The sequence below is a fragment of the Tachyglossus aculeatus genome, chromosome 11, assembly GCF_015852505.1.
Source record: "Tachyglossus aculeatus isolate mTacAcu1 chromosome 11, mTacAcu1.pri, whole genome shotgun sequence".
NCBI lineage: Eukaryota > Metazoa > Chordata > Mammalia > Monotremata > Tachyglossidae > Tachyglossus > Tachyglossus aculeatus.
In genome coordinates this window covers 5,463,447-5,484,297 of record NC_052076.1, presented here as the reverse complement: position 1 = coordinate 5,484,297, position 20,851 = coordinate 5,463,447, and the positions used below count along the sequence as shown (strand labels likewise).

At 50.4% G+C, this 20,851-nt stretch overlaps 2 protein-coding genes and 1 non-coding gene across 5 annotated transcripts in view; 1 reads left to right on the top strand and 2 right to left on the bottom strand.

Annotated features, from left to right (window-relative positions):
* Positions 1-230: 230 nt before the first annotated feature.
* FMC1 (formation of mitochondrial complex V assembly factor 1 homolog) lies at positions 231-4,357 on the bottom strand. Its single transcript, XM_038754496.1, has 2 exons — positions 4,218-4,357; positions 231-871 (listed from the first exon to the last, which is right to left on the bottom strand). Exons 1-2 carry the CDS (start codon positions 4,347-4,349, stop codon positions 668-670), a joined length of 336 nt encoding a protein of 111 aa, XP_038610424.1. The 5' UTR covers positions 4,350-4,357; the 3' UTR covers positions 231-667.
* Positions 4,358-5,379: 1,022 nt separating this feature from the next.
* TRNAR-CCU lies at positions 5,380-5,452 on the bottom strand. The gene has a single exon. It is a non-coding gene; the product is annotated as a tRNA-Arg (tRNA).
* A 10,493-nt stretch (positions 5,453-15,945) lies between these two features.
* The window catches only part of LOC119934066 (putative RNA-binding protein Luc7-like 2), a 41,781-nt gene continuing 36,875 nt past the window's right edge, over positions 15,946-20,851 (top strand). Inside the window, exon 1 of one of the 3 annotated variants that reach the window (XM_038753445.1) lies at positions 15,946-16,152. Coding sequence is in view for 2 of the 3 variants with exons in the window: in XM_038753444.1 (XP_038609372.1) it covers positions 16,092-16,152 (61 nt within the window). In the remaining variant the exon portion in view is untranslated. The remainder of the gene's footprint in view (positions 16,153-20,851) is intronic. The other 2 variants (XM_038753444.1, XM_038753447.1) reach the window with 2 other exon arrangements.

The window sequence follows — 20,851 nt, the reverse complement described above, 5'->3', positions numbered from 1 at the left end:
GGCGGCCGGAATCCCCGGAACCGGCTCAGGAGGCGGCATCTGCCCGGGACCACGGCTTCCTCGACCTCCCCTTCCCAACTCCCAGGCTCGTTCGGCCGATTCGGTTCCGACCGTTCGATCCCATCCCTCCGGCCGCGTACAACGGCCTCCCTCACGGAAAAGCCAAATCCTCCCTTCCATCCCCCGGAGCCTCTTTAAACCGCCGGAACGACCCCCTCAGCAGTCTCCGCTTTTCCCATGTTGGACACGTCTTTATTATCAGCTTTGGGGGGTCCCCCGCGAGGGGCTCCTCAAACCCCTTGTCGGTCTCCTAGCGCGCCAGAGCGGGGACTCCGCGGGCATCCCCGTTCCCCGGCCTTCCCGGGCTGCGTCTCCCGGCGAGCCCTCGTCGCCCGGACCCCAGAGTCCAGGGAAGCCGGACTCACCCGGGAAGCTCGGACGGGCGGGCCGGATCCCCTTCCGAGGATTCAGACGAAGCCCTCCTCGCGTCCGCAGAGTCCAGGGAAGCCGGACTCACCCGGGAAGCTCGGACGGGCGGGCCGGATCCCCTTCTGACAACTCGGACGAACACGGTCGGCCGCGTCGGGAGCCCCGCAGCCGTCGGGGAGGACCTCGTAACGGGAAGACGGCCGGGCCGGTGCCGCGGGGGACCGGCCGGGGCCCGGGCCTAGGGTTCCCGGCCCTTCCCGCCGGGCTGTCGGGGCAGCTGGAGCCCCACCATGCCGGCGGACTCGGTGACGGAGCGCTCCCCTCGCCCGTGAAACTCCCGGTGCAGGGCTACGTGTCGGCGCACGCTGCGCAGGAGGCAGAGGTAGGTGGCCGCGTCGAAGTGCAGTTCGTGCTGGGCTCGGCACAGCTTCTGGCTGGTCACCTGCGGAGGGAATCAATCAATCAATCAATCAATCGTATTTATTGAGCGCTTACTATGTGCAGAGCACTGTACTAAGCGCTTGGGAAGTACAAACTGGCAACGCATAGAGACAGTCCCTACCCGACAGTGGGCTCACAGTCTAAAAGGGGGAGGCAGAGAACAGAACCAAACATACCAACAAAATAAATAGGATAGAAATGTACAAGTAGAATAAATAAATAATAGAGTAATAAATATGTACAACCATATATACATATATACAGGTGCTGTGGGGAAGGGAAGGAGGTAAGATGGGGGGATGGAGAGGGGGACGAGGGGCAGAGGAAGGAAGGGGTTCGGTCAGGCTCCGGCACGCGTCTCCTGGGGGACTTCTCGGTTGCCTCCTCTGTAAAAAGTGAGCCCACGTGGGGCTGGGTCCAAACCGATTTGCCTGAACCTACTATTATTAATAATAATAATAATGATGGCATCCGTTAAGCGCTTCCTATATGCCCAGCACTAAGTGCCGGGGAGGATACAAGGTGATCAGGTTGTCCCACGGTCTTTCATTCATTCAATCGTATTTGAGTGAGTACGGCCCACCGCCTCCCAGAAGCCTTCCCAGATTCACCCCCCCCCCACTCCCTCTGCCTCGCCCCGACTTCCTCCCCCGGCCCCCAGCACTTGTGAGCCCGCTGTCGGGCAGGGACCGTCTCTATACGTCGCCAACTTCCAGTGCTCTGCACGCAGCAAGCGCCCAATAAATACGATTGAATGAATGACCGTCTCTCTATGTTGCCAACTTGGACTTCCCAAGCGCTTAGTACAGTGCTCTGCACACAGTAAGCGCTCAGTAAAGACGACCGAATTGAGCGCTTACTGTGTGGTCTTCACCTTCATTTTCCAGAGGAGGTAACAGAGAAGTGAAGCGACTCGCCCAAAGTCACCCAGCTGACAAGCGGCGGAGCCGAGATTCGAACCCATGCCCTCTGAGTCCCAAGCCCGGGCTCTTTCCGCTGAGCCACGCTGTGATGAACAGGAGACTGTTCGGCGGGGCCGGGCCTTGGGGTACGAGGGCGATTTCCCTCGTGGATAAATCAATCCATCGGCCGATGGAATCTATTTTTTTTTTTCCTTATGGTGTTTATTAAGCACTTTCTAGGTGCCAGGCACTGTACTAAGCGCCGGGGTAGATACAAGCGTATCAGGTTGGACACGGTTCCTGTCCCACGTGGAGCTCACCGTCTTAACTCAGGCACAGGAAAGTGGCTTGCCCAAGGTCACAGCAGACAAGTGGTGACGGGGCGATTAAAACACAGGTCCTTCTGCCTCGCTCTGTCCACTAGGCCACAATGCTTATTATTAGTAGTATTAATTAATAATAATAATAATAATAATACTCACTCAATAATTATGATTGAATGAATGAAAGACTGTGAGCCCCCTGTGTATCCTTGTATCCTCCCCGGCACTTACAACAGTGCTTGGCACATAGGAATATTATATTAATTGTTAATATAATAATTAATTATTAATAATAGTAATAACGGCATTTTATTAAGCGCTTACTATGTGCAAAGTACCGTTCTAAGCGCTGGGGAGGTTACAAGGTAATCAGGTTGCCCCACGGGGGGCTCACTGTCTTCATCCCCATTTTATAGATGAGGGAACTGAGGCACAGAGAAGTGAGGTGACTTGCCCAAAGTCACACAGCAGACCGTTGGCAGAGCCGGGATTTGAACCCATGACCTCTGTCTCCAAAGCCTGGGCTCTTTCCACTTTGCCACGCTGCTTCTCTATTGAGTACTTGGTGTATGCTGTGCACTGTACTGAGTGTTTGGGAGAGTACAGTACAATGCAGTCGATAATCAGATAATTAGACAAGCAGCGTGGCTCAGTGGAAACAGCCCAGGCTTGGAAGTCAGAGGTTGTGGGTTCTAATCCTGGCTCTGCCACTCGTCAACTGTGTGACTTTGGGCAAGTCGCTTCACTTCTCTGGGCCTCAGTTACTCCATCTGTAAAATGGGGAGTAAGACTGAGAGCCCCATGTGGGACAACCTAACTGCCTGGGATCTACCCCAGTGCTTAGAACAGTGCTGGGCACATAGTAAGTGCTTAACAAATACCAACATTATTATTATTATTACTATTACGATTCCAATCGAGGATACTACAACCTGGTGGAAAGACACCACTAAGGCCCTTGGGAGAGAGGGAGGTGGAGGTGGGAGAGCTAACTCTAGTCTTGCTTCATCATCATCATCATCATCATCATCATCAATCGTATTTATTGAGCGCTTACTATGTGCAGAGCACTGTACTAAGCGCTTGGGAAGTACAAATTGGCAACATATAGAGACAGTCCCTACCCAACAGTGGGCTCACAGTCTAAAAGGGGGAGACAGAGAACAAAACCAAACATACTAACAAAATAAAATAAATAGAATAGATACGTACAGGTAAAATAGAGTAATAAATCTGTACAACCATATATCCATATATACAGGTGCTGTGGGGAAGGGAAGGAGGTAAGATGGGGGGGATGGAGAGGGGGATGAGGGGGAGAGGAAGGAAGGGGCTCAGTCTGGGAAGGCCTCCTGGAGGAGATGAGCTCTCAGTAGGGCCTTGAAGGGCCTTGCTTCTACTCTTTTCCTCTTCTACACCAGCTTACAGTTGTCCATACGTACTCTACTGTAATAATGGCATTTATTAATCGCTTACTATGTGCAACGCACTGTTCTAAGCGCAGGGGAAGTTACAAGACGATCAGGTTGTCCCACGGGAGGGCTCACAGTCTTCACCCCCATTTGACAGATGAGGTATCTGAGGCCCGGAGAAGTGAAGTGACTAGCCCAAAGTCACCCAGCTGACAAGTGGAGGAGTCGGGATTTATAATAATAATGATGGCATTTGTTAAGCGCTTACTATGTGCAAAGCCCTGTTCTAAGCGCTGGGGAGTTTACAAGGCGATCAGGTTGTCCCACGGGGGGCTCACAGTCTCAATCCCCATTTTCCAGATGAGGGAACTGAGGCCCAGAGAGGTAGTGACTTGCCCAGTCACCCAGCTGACAGTTGGCAGACTGGGGATTTGAACCCACGACCTCCGACTCCAAAGCCCGGGCTCTTTCCACCGAGCCACGGCGCTTCTCTTGTATTCCCCCCCGCCCCCCTCCAGCGCTTAGAACGGTGCTTGGCGCATAGTAAGCGCTTAACAGATGCCGTCATTATTATTATTATTATTTGCAGCACAGCGCCTGGCGCATCCGTATTTACTGAGCGCTTACTGCGGGCGGGCCGAGCACTGTACTGAGCGCTCGGGCAGGACGAGATGGGCGCCCCGCCCCCCGCGGGCCGTGGGGGTCCGTACCCGGTGGGCCCGGAAGGCGCCTACGAGGTAGCGATAGGCCGCCGTGTCGCGATAGGCGGCGCCCTCGCCGAGCAGGCGCAGCTCCCGCAGGAGGTCGCGCAACGTCCGCGCCGGGGACCCCAAGCCCGACATCTTCGCCGCCCGGGCCCCCCTGGACGCCGCCAGCCAATGGGGGCTCGCCCCGCCCCGCCGCCGGCCAATCGGAGCGCGCCCCTGTGGGAGCCCGCCCCGCCCCGGCCAATGGGAGCCTGCCCCGCCCTGCTGCCAGCCGATGGGAGCCCACCCCGTCCCGGTGGGAGTCCGCCCCGCCTCCGGCCAATAGGAGCCCTCCCCGCCCCCGCCGCCGGCCAATAGGAGCGCGCCCCGGGGGGGGGAGCCCGCCCCACCCCGGCCAATGGGAGCCTGCCCCGCCCTACTGCCAACCGATGGGAGCCCACCCCGTCCCGGTGGGAGTCCGCCCCGCCGCCAGCCAATAGGAGCCAGCCCCGCCCTCAGAGCCAGCCAATAGGAGGCCGCCCCGCCCCTGCCGCCGGCCAATGGGAGCCCGCCCCAGGGGGGGTGCGCCCCGCTGCATGCCGATACGAGCCCGCCCCACCCCAGCCAATGGGAGCCTACCCCGCCCTGCTGCCAGCCAATGGGAGCCCACCCCGTCCCGGTGGGAGTCCGCCCCGCCACCGGCCAATAGGAGACCGCCCCGCCCCCGCCGCCGGCCAATAGGAGACCGCCCCGCCCCCGCCGCCGGCCAATGGGAGCCCGCCCCAGGGGGAGTGCGCCCCGCCGCATGCCGATACGAGCCCGCCCCACCCCAGCCAATGGGAGCCTACCCCGCCCTGCTGCCAGCCAATGGGAGCCCACTCCGTCCCGGTGGGAGTCCGCCCCGCCACCGCCGCCAGCCAATAGGAGACCTCCCCGCCCCCGCCGCCAGCCAATGGGAGCCCGCCCCGCGCCCGGCCTCCCCCCACCCAGCCCAGAGCAATCGATCAGGCGCGCGCCGATCGACCAGGCCCTCGGGAAGGGCACGGTGGCGAGCGGTCCCCCTCCCGACCCGGAGGGGCCACCTTTTCCGGGGGAAACTGGGGGCATCGGCCGGAGCGGAGCAGCCCCTGCTTCCCCCCGCCAAAATTGGAACGGCCCCCGCCCCGGACACAGTTGTAAAACTTTGCACCCCAGATGGGACTCGAACCCACAATCCCTGGCTTAGGAGGCCAATGCCTTATCCATTAGGCCACTGGGGCTCCGGGGGGAGCCTCCGTGCGCTCGGGGCTTTGCTGCCTGGGCGTGCGCGCGCATCGGCGGTGACGTCACGCGGCGCGTGGGGGTAAGGCCGTGCCGCCATTTGCTTTCCCCCGGGGCATGCCGGGACTTGTAGTCCGGGGACAGGCACTCCCCTCCCCCCCAGGCCGGCGCCTCCCATTGTCATTCATTCATTCATTCAATCGTATTTATTGAGCTCTTACTGTGTGCAGAGCACTGGACTAAGCGCTTGGGAAGTCCAAGTTGGCAACATCTAGAGGCGGTCCCTACCCAACAGCGGGCTCACAGGCTAGAAGGGGGAGACAGACGACAAAACAAAACATACTAACAAAATAAATAGACTACAAACCCAAAGACACCAAAACCCCGGCTCTCAGGGGCCCCAGATCCCTAGCCCCCAAACGGCCCACAGAGCAAAACAACCTGTTTAAATTCTATTTTAACGGTATATTAATGTCTGCTCCACCCCCCTAGACTCCAATAATGGTGTTTGTTCGTTCATTCATTCGTTCAATCGTATTTATTGAGCGCTTACTGTGTGCGGAGCACTGGACTAAGCGCTTGGGAAGGACAAGCTGGCAACATCTAGAGATGGTCCCTGCCCAACAGTGGGCTCACGGTCTAGAAGGGGGAGACAGACAACAAAAGAAAATAAAATAAATAGAATATGTACAAGTTAAATAGAGCAATCTCTATACTCTATTGTATAGAGTATACATATACATGTATATGACTATATACATATTCATTCATTCAATCGTATTTATTGAGCGCTTACTGTGTGCAGAGCACTGGACTAAGCGCTTGGGAAGGCCAAGTTGGCAGCATCTAGAGACGGTCCCCGCCCAACAGTGGGCTCACAGTCTAGAAGGGGCAGACAGAGAACAAAACAAAACCTACTAACAAAATAAAATAAATAGAATATGTACAAGTTAGAGTAATAAATACGTACAAACATATATACATATTCATTCATTCAATCGTATTTATTGAGCGCTTACTGTGTGCAGAGCACTGGACTAAGCCCTTGGGAAGTCCAAGTTGGCAACATCTAGAGACGGTCCCTGCCCAACGGTGGGCTCGCAGTCTAGAAGGGGGAGACAGAGAACAAAACAAATTAACAAAATAAATAGAATATGAACAAGTTAAATAAATAGAGTAATAAATACGTACAAACATATATACAGGTGCTGTGGGGAAGGGAAGGAGGTAAGGCCGGGGGGATGGGGAGGGGAAGGAGGGGGAGAGGAAGGAGGGGGCTAATAATAGTTAATTCATTCAAAAGTATTTATTGAGCGCTTACTAAGTACAGAGCACTGTACTAAGCGCTTGGGAAGTACAAGTTCATTCAATCGTATTTATTGAGCGCTTACTGCATGCAGAGCACTGTACTGAGCGCTTGGGAAGGCCAAGTTGGCAACATCTAGAGCCGGTCCCTACCCAACAGTGGGCTCACAGTCTAGAAGGGGGAGACAGACGGAGAACAAAACATATTAACAAAATAAAATAAATAGAATAAATAGGTACAAATAGAGTAATAAATACGTACAAGTTCATTCATTCATGAGCGCTTACTGTGTGCAGAGCACTGTACTAAGCGCTTGGGAAGGCCAAGTTGGCAACATATAGAGACGGTCCCTACCCCACAGCGGGCTCACAGTCTAGTCACAGTTCACTCTGGGAAGGCCTCCTGGAGGAGGTGAGTTCTCAGTAGGGCTTTGAAAGGAGGAAAGTTAATAATAGTTAAGTGCTTCCTATTCATTCATTCAAGTCATTCAATCGTATTTATTTTATTTTATTTTTTAATGGCATTTATCAAGCGCTTACTACGGGCAAAGCACTGTTCTAAGCGCTGGGGAGGTTACAAGGTGATCAGGTTGTCCCACGGAGGGCTCACAGTCAATCCCCATTTTACAGATGGGGGAACCGAGGCACAGATAAGTTAAGTGACTTGCCCAAAGTCACACAGCTGACAGTTGGCGGAGCCGGGATTTGAACCTATGATCTCTGACTCCAAAGCCCGGGCTCTTTCCACTGAGCCACGCTGCTTCCCTATTTATTGAGCGTTTACTGTGTGCAGAGCACTGTACTAAGCGCTACCTGTATATATATTTGTACATATTTATTACTCTATTTTACTTGTACATATTTATTCTATTTATTTTAGTTGGTTTATATGTTTTGTTGTCCATCTCCCCCTTCTAGACTGTAAGCCCACTGTTGGGTAGGGACTGTCTCTAGATGTTGCCAACTTGTACTTCCCAAGCGCTTAGTACAGTGCTCTGCACACAGTAAGCGCTCAATAAATACGATTGAATGAATGAATGAATACTATGTGCAAAGCACTGTTCTAAGCGCTGGGGGGGATATAAGCCCACTGTTGGGTAGGGACCGTCTCTATATGTTGCCAACTTGTACTTCCCAAGCACTTAGTACAGTGCTCTGCACACAGTAAGCGCTCAATACAATTGAATGAATGAATCAATGAATGAATACAAGGTGATCAATCAATCAATCAATCAATCATATTTATTGAGCGCTTACTATGTGCAGAGCACTGTACTAAGCGCTTGGGAAGTACAAATTGGCAACATATAGAGACAGTCCCTACCCAACATTGGGCTCACAGTCTAAAAGGGGGAGACAGAGAAAAAAAAAAACAAACATACTAAACATACTAACAAAATAAAATAAATAGAATAGATATGTACAAGTAAAATAAATAAATAAATAGAGTAATAAATCGCTGGGGAGGTTACAAGGTGATCAGGTTGTCCCACGGGGGGCTCACAGTCTTCATCCCCATTTGACAGATGAGGTCACTGAGGCCCAGATAAATCAAGTGACTTGCCCAAAATCACACAGCTGACAAGTGGCAGAGCCGGGATTAGAACCCATGACCATTGACTCCCAAGCCCGGGTTCTCTCCACAGAGCCACGCTGCTTCCCTAAGCGCTTACTATGTGCCAAGCACTGGTCTAAGCGTGAGAAGCAGCGTGGCTCCGTGGAAAGAGCACGGGCTTGGGAGTCAGAGGTTGTGGGTTCTAATCCCTGCTCTGCCACTTGTGTGATTTTGGGCAAGTCACTTCACTTACCTGTGCCTCAGTTCCCTCATCTGTAAAATGGGAATTAATACCGTGAGCCCCACATGAGACAAACTGATTACGTTGTATGGCCAGTGCTTAGAACAGGGCTTGGCACATAGTAAGCGCTTAAATGCCATCGTTATTATTCTAAGCGCTGGGGTAGATACAAGGTAATCAGGTTGTGCCACGTGGGGCTCGGAGTCTCAGTTTCCTCATCAGCAAAGTGGGAATTCTTTTTTAATGGCATTTGTTAAGTGCTCACTATGTGCCAGGCACTGTACGAAGCACTGGGGAAGGGAGAAGGTTGGACATAGTCCATATCCCATGTAGGGCTGACAGTCTTAATCCCCATTTTAGAGATGAGGTAACTGAGGCACAGAGATGTTGAGTAACTTGCCCAAGGTCTCACAGCAGGCAAGAGACAGGGTCAGGATTAGAACCTAGGTCCTCTCACTCCCAAACTCATGCTCTTTCCACTAGACTCTGCTGCTTCCCGATGTCCCTTCCCTTTCGATAGGTATCCCTTGCGGGGCAAGGACTACATCCAACCTGATTATCTTATATCTGTCCCAGTGCTTAACACAGTGCTTGGCACATAGTGCGCACTTAACAAATGCCATTAATAATAATAATAATAATAATGTTGGTATTTGTTAAGCGCTTACTATGTGCAAAGCACTGTTCTAAGCGCTGGGGTAGATACAAGTTGATCAGGTTGTCCCACGTGAGGCTCACAGTCTTCATCATTGTCATCATCAATCGTATTTATTGAGCGCTTACTATGTGCAGAGCACTGTACTAAGCGCTTGGGAAGTACAAATTGGCAACAATTTGTCTTAATTCCCATTTTACAGATAGGGTAACTGAGGCACAGAGAAGTTAAGTCTTACCTCCATCCCCACCTTACCTCCTTCCCTTCCCCACAGCACCTGTATATATGTATATATGGTTGCACATATTTATTACTCTATTTATTTATTTATTTTACTTGTACATTTCTATCCTATTTATTTTATTTTGTTGGTATGTTTGGTTTTGTTCTCTGTCTCCCCCTTTTAGACTGTGAGCCCACTGTTGGGTAGGGACTGTCTCTATGTGTTGCCAACTTGTACTTCCCAAGCGCTTAGTACAGTGCTCTGCACATAGTAAGCGCTCAATAAATACGATTGATTGATTAAGTGACTTGCCCAAAGTCACCCAGCTGACAATTGGCAGAGCCGGGGTTTGAACCCATGACCTCTGACTCCAAAGCCCGGGCTCTTTCCACTGAGCCAATCATGGAGGGATGAGGAAACTGAGGCACCGAGCCGTGAAGCGACTTGCCCAAAGTCACACAGCCGGGAGGAGAACCCGCGACCTCTGACTCCCAAGCCCGAGATCTTTCCGCCCGCACCACACTAGAGATTTCACTTGCCGGGCTGCCTCTTCCGTGGCTGAGTCAAGAGGTCCCTGGCATTTTTCCACCCTTTTCCAGATAATTGTGCCATTATTCTGAATCAGCTGAGCCCACAAACATTCTACCAGTTAGCCCCTGAGGAACAATCCTACTTCATATTCATTTTTATCATCAGCCTCATTTTTTTTTTAGGGTATTTGTTAAGTATTTACTACGTTCCAGTACAAAAATGACGCCTCCAAAAAGGATATCAGCAGCCTCATTTTTTTAGGGCATTTGTTAAGTACTTACTATGTTCCAGTACAAAGACGACTGACCTCCAAAAAGGAAATGATCACCCTGTAAGGAATAATATACACAGAGCGTGGAACTCCTAGGGAATTGGTCCCACAATCTATCCCCGCTTTTAGGCATCCTCTGAGATTCCCCTCCCGTGCGTAGAAATTATCTCCCACTTTTAGGGTATTACAGCCTCTGAGATGCCCCCTTCTTGCTTAGAATCTGTTTTTTAAATGGTATTTGTTAAGCGCGTATCATGGGCCGAGCACCATTCTAAACACTGGGGGAGATACAAGTTTATTTCATTGGACACAGTCCCTGTCCCACATGGAGTTCACAGTCCAAGTAGGATTTAACCCCCATTTTGCAGTTGAGGAAACTGAAGCCCAGGGCAGACAAGTGACTTGCTGAAGGTCACACAGCAAGCGATTGGCAGAGTCAAGATTTGAACCCAGGTCCTCTGATTCCCAGGCCTGTACTCTTTCCAGTAGGCCATCCTGCTTCTCATCCATTGGTGTGAATCAGCAGAGTCCTTGAGAATCGGGAAAGCAAAGAATACGCGATTTGAGAACACATTCTGCATCACCCCGTGTCTCAGTACCAAAATGACTTACCTCTGAAAATGAAATTATCACCCTGTTAAGAATAACATACACAGAGCATGAAACTCCAGGGAATTGGTTCCAGAATGTGTTCCCCACTTCCATCATCATCATCATCAATCGTATTTATTGAGCGCTTACTATGTGCAGAGCACTGTACTAAGCGCTTGGGAAGTACAAATTGGCAACATATAGAGACAGTCCCTACCCAACAGTGGGCTCACAGTCTAAAAGGGGGAGACAGAGAACAAAACCAAACATACTAATAAAATAAATAGAATAGAATAGATATGTACAATTAAAATAAATAAATTAATAGAGTAAAAAATATGTACAAACATATATACGTATATACAGGTGCTGTGGGGAAGGGAAGGAGGTAAGATGGGGGGATGGAGAGGGGGACGAGGGGGAGAGGAAGGTCTGATACCCATGACCTTTTGAGTGACAGGCCCTTGCTCTACTATGCCATGCTATTTCTCAATAACAGTCCAGGAGATGTGTTCTCAGGCTTGTTGGGAAATTTAAGAAGCTCAATTTTCTATGGCATGTTGATGATCGTAATAGCTGTGGCTATGCTTTCTCTAGCCTATTTGTTTCTCCAATATTGTTGCAAGCGCACAGCCACGAAGCACCAGCAAACAACGAGGAAGTCTAAGCTAGCCTTCGGCAAAGAACGTGAGGAAAAAGAAAGGCTGGGGAGGGAAGTTTGGGATGTGATGGCAATCAGATCACAGATGACTTTCAACCCCGACACCAGAACAGCCTTCTGCTACCAGATACCCACGCCTCAAGTTTTAACGGTGAAAAAGCTCCCGTGGTGAGCAGCAGCCAAATGGGTGGTATCTGGAGCAGTGTGAGTCCTGGAGTGTGGCTTCTTGACTCCACCTTGTTTGCTTAAAAATCACAAAAAGGGGGATTTTGGAAGCGCAATGGTTAAAGTCCAACATATCCCCCCTCCCCACCCCGCTTCTCTCCAAACCTTTTCTGCCTTAGGACTCCTTGATCGCTTCTGGGTGTGTTTGATTTCCAGGGCAACATCTTCCCTTTGTTCTCAAGGTCATTCATTCAATCGTATTTATTGAGCACTTTACTATGTGCAAAGCACTATACTAAGCGGTTAAGGTCTTCTGAAAGGAGTAGCTGACAAAACCCCTTGGTGGGGTTGTGTGGGGATTAATCACATTTAGCATAAGGTAAGGACTGGATGGGAAAACCCCGCCCTGCCTATCCAGATGGATTTATCCTGTATTGTTCTCTTTGATTAAATTAGATGCCATACTAGCTGGATATAAAGACGCTCGAGATTCCTCAAGAGTTGGGCTGGCTTTGACAATCAGAGGAAACTGCCTGTCAACTGCCACTCCCTACTGGTGCTAAAAGCAGCGCTCTGAGGGAGGAAGTGCTTGTAGGGAAGCAGCGAGGCCTAGTGAAAAGAACTCGGGCCTGGGAGTTTAATCCCGATTCTGCCATTTGCTTTGCACGTAGTAAGTGCTTAACAAATGCCATTATTATTATTATTATTATTATTATTATTATTATTATTATTATTATTATGTCTAAAGCACTGTTTTATGCGTTGGGGAGGTTACAAGGTGATCAGGTTGTCCCACGGGGTGGGGGCTCACAGTCATAACCTGATCCCCCTGTGCTTAGAACAGTGCTTAGAACAGTGCTTTGCACATGGTAAGCGCTTAACAAATACCATTATTATTATTATTATTAATCCCCATTTTACAGATGAGGTAACTGAGGCCCAGAGAAGTGACTTGCCCAAAGCCACACAGCTGACAATTGGCAGAGATGGGATTCGAACCCGCGACCTCCGACTCCAAAGCCCGGGCTCTTTCCACTGAGCCACGTTTTGAACAGTGCTTCGCATATAGTCGGCGCTTACCAGATACCATCATTATTATTATTAAATCCCCTTTTTGCAGGTGAGGGAACTGAAGGCCAGGGAAGTGAAGTGACTTGCTCTAAGTCACACGGCTGACAATTGGCAGAGCCGGGATTCGAACGCATGACCTCTGACCCCAAAGCCAGGGTTCTTTCCACTGAGCCCCGTTTTGAACAGTGCTTCGCACATAATAATAATAATAATGATGGTACTTGTTAAGTGCTTACTATGTGTTTACTAAGCGCTGGGGAGGTTACAAGGTGATCAGGTTGTCCCATGGGGGGGGCTCACAGTTTTAATCCCCATTTTACAGATGAGGTAACTGAGGCACAGAGAAGTTAAGTGACTTGGTGCTTAACAAATACCATCATTATTATTATTAATCCCCATTTTACAGATGAGGGAACTGAGGCCCAGAGAAGTGACTTGCCCAAAGTCACATGGCTGACAACTGGCAGAGGTGGAATTCGAACCCATGACCTCTGACTCCAAAGCCTGGGCTCTTTCCACTGAGCCACTTTTTGAACAGTCCTTTGCACAGTCGGCGCTTAACAAATATGATCATTATTATTAATCCCCATTTTACGGATGTGGGAACTGAGGCCCAGAGAAGTGCCTTGCCCAAAGTCACATGGCTGACAACTGGCAGAGGCGGGATTCGAACCCACAACCTCTGACCCCAAAAGCCCGGGCTCTTTCCACTGAGCCACGTTTTGAACAGTGCTTCGCATATAATCAATCAATCGTATTTATTGAGCGCTTACTGTGTGCAGAGCACTGCACTAAACGCTTGGGAAGTACAAGTCATATAGTTGGCGCTTAACAAATGCCATCATTATTATTATTATTAATCTCCACTTTACGGATGAGGGAACTGAGGCCCAGAGAAGTGACTTGCCAAAGTCACACGGCTGACAACTGGAAGAGGCGGGACTCGAACCCATGACCTCTGACTCCAGAGCCCGGGCTCTTTCCACTGAGCCACGTTTTGAACAGTGTTTCGCATATACTCGGTGCTTAACAGATACCATCATTGTTATTATTAATTTCCATTTTACAGATGAGGGAACTGAGGCCCAGAGAAGTGACTTGCCCAAAGCCACACGGCTGACAACTGGCAGAGGCGGGATAAGAACCCACGACCTCTGACCCCAAAGCCCGGGCTCTTACCTGTATATATGTATATATGTTTGTACATATTTATTACTCTATTTACTTATTTATTTGTACATATCTATTCTATTTATTTTATTTTGTTAGTATGTTTGGTTTTGTTCTCCATCTCCCCCTTTTAGACTGTGAGCCCACTGGTGGGTAGGGACTGTCTCTATATGTTGCCAACTTGGACTTCCCAAGCGCTTAGTACAGTGCTCCGCACACAGTTAAGCGCTCAATAAATACGATTGATGATGATGATGGTAGGGACCGCCTCTATATGATGCCAACTTGGACTTCCCAAGTGCTTAGTCCGGTGCTCTGCACACAGTAAGCGCTCAATAAATACGATTGATGATGATGATAGGGACCGTCTCTATATGTTGCCAACTTGGACTTCCCAAGCGCTTAGTACAGTGCTCTGCATACAGTTAAGCGCTCAATAAATACAATTGATGATGATGATGATAGGGACCGTCTCTATATGTTGCCAACTTGGACTTCCCAAGCGCTTAGTCCAGTGCTCCGCACACAGTAAGCGCTCAATAAATACGATTGATGATGATGATGATAGGGACCGTCTCTATATGTTGCCAACTTGGACTTCCCAAGTGCTTAGTACAGTGCTCCGCACACAGTTAAGCGCTCAATAAATACGATTGATGATGATGATGGTAGGGACCGTCTCTATACGTTGCCAACTTGGACTTCCCAAGCGCTTAGTACAGTGCTCTGCACACAGTAAGCGCTCAATAAATACGATTGATGATGATGATGATGATAGGGACCGTCTCTATATGTTGCCAACTTGGACTTCCCAAGCGCTTAGTACAGTGCTCTGCACACAGTAAGCGCTCAATAAATACGATTGATGATGATGATGATAGGGACCGTCTCTATATGTCGCCAACCTGGACTTCCCAAGCGCTTAGTACGGTGCTCTGCACACAGTAAGCGCTCAATAAATACGATTGATGATGATGATGATAGGGACCGTCTCTATATGTTGCCAACTTGGACTTCCCAAGCGCTTAGTCCAGTGCTCCGCACACAGTAAGCGCTCAATACGATTGATTGATTTCCACTGAGCCACGTTTTGAACAGTGCTTCGCACATAGCCGGTGCTTAACAAATACCATCATCATTATTATTAATCTCCATTTTACTGATGAGGGAACTGAGGCCCGGTGCTAAACAAACACCGTCATTATTATTATTATTAATCAATCAATCAATCGTATTTATTGAGCGCTTACTATGTGCAGAGCACTGTACTAAGCGCTTGGGAAGTACAAATTGGCAACACATAGAGACGGTCCCTACCCAACAGTGCCCTTCCCCACAGCACCTGTATATATGTCTATATGGTTGTACATATTTATTACTCTATTTATTTATTTATTTATTTTACTTGTACATTTCTATCCTATTTATTTTATTTTGTTGGTATGTTTGGTTCTGTTCTCTGTCTCCCCCTTTTAGACTGTGAGCCCACTGTTGGGTAGGGACTGTCTCTATGTGTTGCCCATTTGTACTTCCCAAGCGCTTAGTACAGTGCTCTGCACATAGTAAGCGCTCAATAAATACGATTGATTGATTGATTGATGATTATTAATCTCCATTTTACATATGAGGGAACTGAGGCCCAGTGAAGTGAGTTGCCCAAAGCCACACGGCTGACAGTTGGCTGAGGCGGGATTCGAACCCACGACCTCAGACTCCGGGCTCTTTCCACTGAGCTACGTTTTGAACAGTGTCGGCGCTTAGCAAACGCCATCATTCGTGTAATTCTCCTCACAAACGCCGACATTATTGTTCTTCTCCTCAGGGCCGCGGGGGATGCCGGGAGGAGGCCATAGCGGTTGGGGGGGGGGGGGGGGCGGGATTTGAAGCTGAGGCGGCCCCCGCGCGACGGCGCCAAGTCTCGCGAGAAGGCGGGGCCCCGCGGGCGCGCGCCCAGAGGCCGTTGGGGCGGGCGGGAGGCACGCGGCGCGCCGCCTGTTGGCCGAGGGTTCCCCCCCTCCGCGGAGCGCGAGCTGCGTGCGCGCTCCCGCAGGGCGGCGGCGTCACAAGCGTGGGGGGGGGGGGGGCGGTGGCTTCGCGCTGGTCCGCCGTCGCGAGAAGCGGACCGAGCGTGAGGAGGAGGAAGGGGGCCCCGGCTTTTCCTCTCCCCTCTTCGCCCTCCCGGGCCTCCCGCTCGCCGCCATGTCGGCGCAGGCCCAGATGCGCGCGATGCTGGACCAGTTGATGGGCACTTCCCGGGACGGTGAGAGGCGCTCGGGCCCCCCAGGGGGCGGTGTGGGGGGGGGCGCGCGCGCGCTCGGCGGGGGGGGCGAGCGCGCGCTCAGGGTGGGGGGGGCGGTGGAGGAGGAGGCCGCCGATTGGTCCGGCGCGGCGCGCGGCCCCCAGCCAATCAGCGCCGGGGACTGGCGGGCCAGGCGGCCAATCCGCGCCGGGGACTGGCGGGCCCGGCGGCCAATCCGCGCCGGGGATTGGCGGGCCAGGCGGCCAATCCGCGCCGGGGATTGGCGGGCCAGGCGGCCAATGGGGAGCGGCGGCGAGCCCGCCCACTGGGCCGCCCCTCCCCCCCCCCCCCCGGCCCTGAGGGAAACTCGGCCCCAATCCATCTTTTATTAATCATCATCATCATAATGGCCTTTATTAAGCGCTTACTACGTGCCAAGCACTGTTCTGAGCGCTGGGGGAGATACGAGGTGATCAGGTGGGGCTCACAGCCTTCATCCCCCATTTTGCAGATGAGGGAACTGAGGCCCAGGGAAGTGACTTTCATTCATTCACCCAGAATAATGATAATGAAATAATAATGGCCGTGTTTGGTAAGTGCTTCCTATGTGCTAAGCACTGTTCTAAACGCTGGGGGAGCTACAAGGTGATCAGGTGGCCCCATGTGGGACTCACAGCCTTCATCCCCCATTTTACAGATGAGGGAACTGAGGCCCAGGGAAGTGACTTTCAGTCATTCACCCATGATAATAATGAAATAATAATGGCCGTATTTGTTAAGCGCTTCCTATGTGTTAAGCACTGTTCTAAAGGCTGGGGGAGATACCAGGTGATCAGGTGGGCCCACGTGGGGCTCGCAGCCTTCATCCCCCATTTTACAGATGAGGGAACTGAGGCCCAGTGAAGTGACTTTCATTCATTCACCGAGAATAATGATAATGAAATAGTAATGACCGTGTTTGTTAAGCGCTTCCTATGTGCTAAACACTGTTCCAAACGCTGGGGGAGATACAAGGTGATCAGGTGGGCCCACGTGGGGCTCGCAGCCTTCATCCCCCATTTTACAGATGAGGGAACTGAGGCCCAGGGAAGTGACTTTCAATCATTCACCCATGATAATAATGAAATAATAATGACCGTATTTGTTAAGCGCTTGCTATGTGTTAAGCACTGTTCTAAACGCTGGGGAGATACAAGGTGATCAGGTGGGCCCACGTGGGGCTCACAGCCTTCAATCCCCCATTTTACAGACGAGGGAACTGAGGCCCAGGGAAGTGACTTTCATTCATTCACCCATGATAATAATGAAATAATAATGGCCGTATTTGTTAAGCGCTTCCTTTGTGCTAAGCACTGTTCTGAGCGCTGGGGGAGATACAAGGTGATCAGGTGGCCCCATGTGGGACTCACAGCCTTCACCCCCATTTTACAGATGAGGGAACTGAGGCCCAGTGAAGTGACTTTTATTCATTCACCCATGATAATAATGAAATAATAATGGCCGCGTTTGTTAAGCGCTTCCTATGTGCTAAGCACTGTTCTAAACGCTGGGGGAGATACAAGGTGATCAGGTGGGCCCACGTGGGGCTCGCAGCCTTCATCCCCCATTTTACAGATGAGGGAACTGAGGCCCAGGGAAGTGACTTTCAATCATTCACCCATGATAATAATGAAATAATAATGACCGTATTTGTTAAGCGCTTGCTATGTGTTAAGCACTGTTCTAAACGCTGGGGAGATACAAGGTGATCAGGTGGGCCCACGTGGGGCTCACAGCCTTCAATCCCCCATTTTACAGACGAGGGAACTGAGGCCCAGGGAAGTGACTTTCATTCATTCACCCATGATAATAATGAAATAATAATGGCCGCGTTTGTTAAGCGCTTCCTATGTACTAAGCACTGTTCTAAACGCTGGGGGAGATACAAGGTGATCAGGTGGGCCCACGTGGGGCTCACAGCCTTCAATCCCCCATTTTACAGACGAGGGAACTGAGGCCCAGGGAAGTGACTTTCATTCATTCACCCATGATAATTATGAAATAATAATGACCGTGTTTGTTAAGCGCTTCCTATGTGTTAAGCACTGTTCTAAACGCTGGGGGAGATACAAGGTGATCAGGTGGGCCCACGTGGGGCTCACAGCCTTCAATCCCCCATTTTACAGACGAGGGAACTGAGGCCCAGGGAAGTGACTTTGATTCACTCACCCATAATAATGATAATAATGAAATAATAATGACCGTGTTTGTTAAGCGCTTCCTATGTGCTAAGCACTGTTCTAAACGCTGGGGGAGATACAAGGTGATCAGGTGGCCCCACGTGGGACTCACAGCCTTCATCCCCATTTTCCAGATGAGGGAACTGAGGCCCAGTGAAGTGACTTTTATTCATTCACCCATAATAATAATAATAATGGCGGTATTTGTTAAGCTCTTCCAATGTGCCAAGCACTGTTCTGAACGCTGGGGAAGATACAAGGTGATTAGGTGGCGCCATGTGGGGCTCACAGCCTTCATCCCTATTTTACAGATGAGGGAACTGAGGCCCAGTGAAGTGACTTTCATTCATGCACCCATAATACTAATGACCGTATTTGTTAAGCACTTCCTGTGTGCTAAGCACTTTTCTAAACGCTGGATTGATTTGATTGATTGATTGGGGGAGATACAAGGTGATCAGGTTGCCCCGTGTGGGACTCACAGCCTTCATCCCCATTTTCCAGATGAGGGAACTGAGGCCCAGTGAAGTGACTTTTATTCATTCACCCATAATAATAACAATAATGATAATGATGGTATTTGTTAAGCGCTTCCAATGTACCAAGCCCTGGGGGAGATACAAGGTGATCAGGTGGCCCCACGTGGGGCTCACAGCCTTCACCCCCATTTTACGGATGAGGGAACTGAGGCCCAGTGAAGTGACTTTCATTCATTCTCCCATAATAATAATGATCGTATTTGTTAAGCGCTTCCTATGTTCTAAGCACTGTTCTAAACGCTGGGGGAGATACAAGGTGATCAGGTGGCCCCATGTGGGGCTCACAGTCTTCATCCACATTTTACAGGTAGTAATAATGATGGTATTTGTTAAGCGCTTCCTATGTGCCAAGCACTGTTCTAAGCGCTAGGGGAGATACAAGGTGATCAGGTTGCTCCACGGGGGGCTCTCAGCCGGAATCCCCATTTTCCAGATGAGGGAACTGAGGCCCAGTGAAGTGACTGGCCCAAAGTCACCCAGCTGACAAGCGGTGGGGCTGGGATTTGAACCCATAATAATAATAATGGTATTTGTAAAGCACTTACTGTGTGCCTAGCGCTGTTCTAAGCGCTGGGGGAGATACAAGGTGATCGGTTGGCGCACGGGGGGGCTCACAGTCTTCATCCCCATTTTACAGATGAGGGAATTGAGGCCCAGTGAAGTGACTTGCCCAAAGTCACCCAGCTGACAAGTGGCAGAGGCCGGATTTGAACCCATGACCTCCGACTCCAAAGCCCGGGCTCTTTCCACTGAGCCACGCTGCTTTCATGCAGTCCAGCGCTTAGAACAGTGCTTGGCACATAGTAAGCGCTTAACAAATACCATCATTATTATTGTGAGGCAAATGGCGTTGGGCCTGTTTTGTGACAACAGGACTTGCAACTCCGTTGTTTGGTCATCGTCCCTCCCGCCCCGCAAAGAGGGGCCACCATTTTGTCCACGAACCGAATTAAACCAACAGGCATCCATCCCTCCGCTTAGATGATAATAACCGTATTTGGTAAGCGCTTACCACGTGCCAAGCACTGTCCTAAGCGCTGGGGGGGGATACAAGGTAATTAGGTTGTCCCATGTGGGGCTCACAGTCTGAATCCCCGTTTTACAGATGAGGGAACTGAGGCACAGGGAAGTGAAGTGACTTGCCCAAAGTCACACCACTGACAAGTGGCTGAGCCGGGATTAGAACCCATGACCCCTGACTCCCAAGCCTGGGCCCTTTCCACTGAGCCACGCTGCTTCTCTAAGAAGATGACATTTGGCACCCACTCCGGGAAGAGGCCGCCTGAAAACGTGGGGCCCAGCGATTTCAATGGAAACCCCCCCAAAAAATAATCATCATCATCATCCTCATCATCAATCGTATTTATTGAGCGCTTACTATGTGCAGAGCACTGTACTAAGCGCTTGGGAAGTACAAATTGGCAACATATAGAGACAGTCCCTACCCACCAGTGGGCTCACAGTCTAAAAGGGGGAGACAGAGAACAAAACCAAACATACTAACAAAATAAAATAAATAGGATAGATATGTACAAGTAAAATAAATAAATAAATAGAGTAATAAATATGTACAACCACATATACATATATACAGGTGCTGTGGGGAAGGGAAGGAGGTAAGATGGGGGGGATGGAGAGGGGGACGAGGGAAGTAAAAAAAGACACACACACCCCCCAATGCCATTAATATAGAGAAGTTGAAAGGTTGTGGAGAGTGTGGCTAATTGCCAAATCTCCCGACATGTGCGATACCACGCGAAGGATGACGTGCAGTTGTGTTTGTGTTGTTCTTCAAGCCACGTAGGCCCAGTTCGACTTGAACTTTTGAACCCAACCCAGGTCAGAAGGGCTTTCAAGACAATTTGTTTACTTCCAGACGGTTTTATTCGGTCCCGCCTCTCTAGGCAGAATGATTCGGTGGAGAATCTCAGTTTGAAAAAGTTTTCCAAAAGCCGCCTTAAT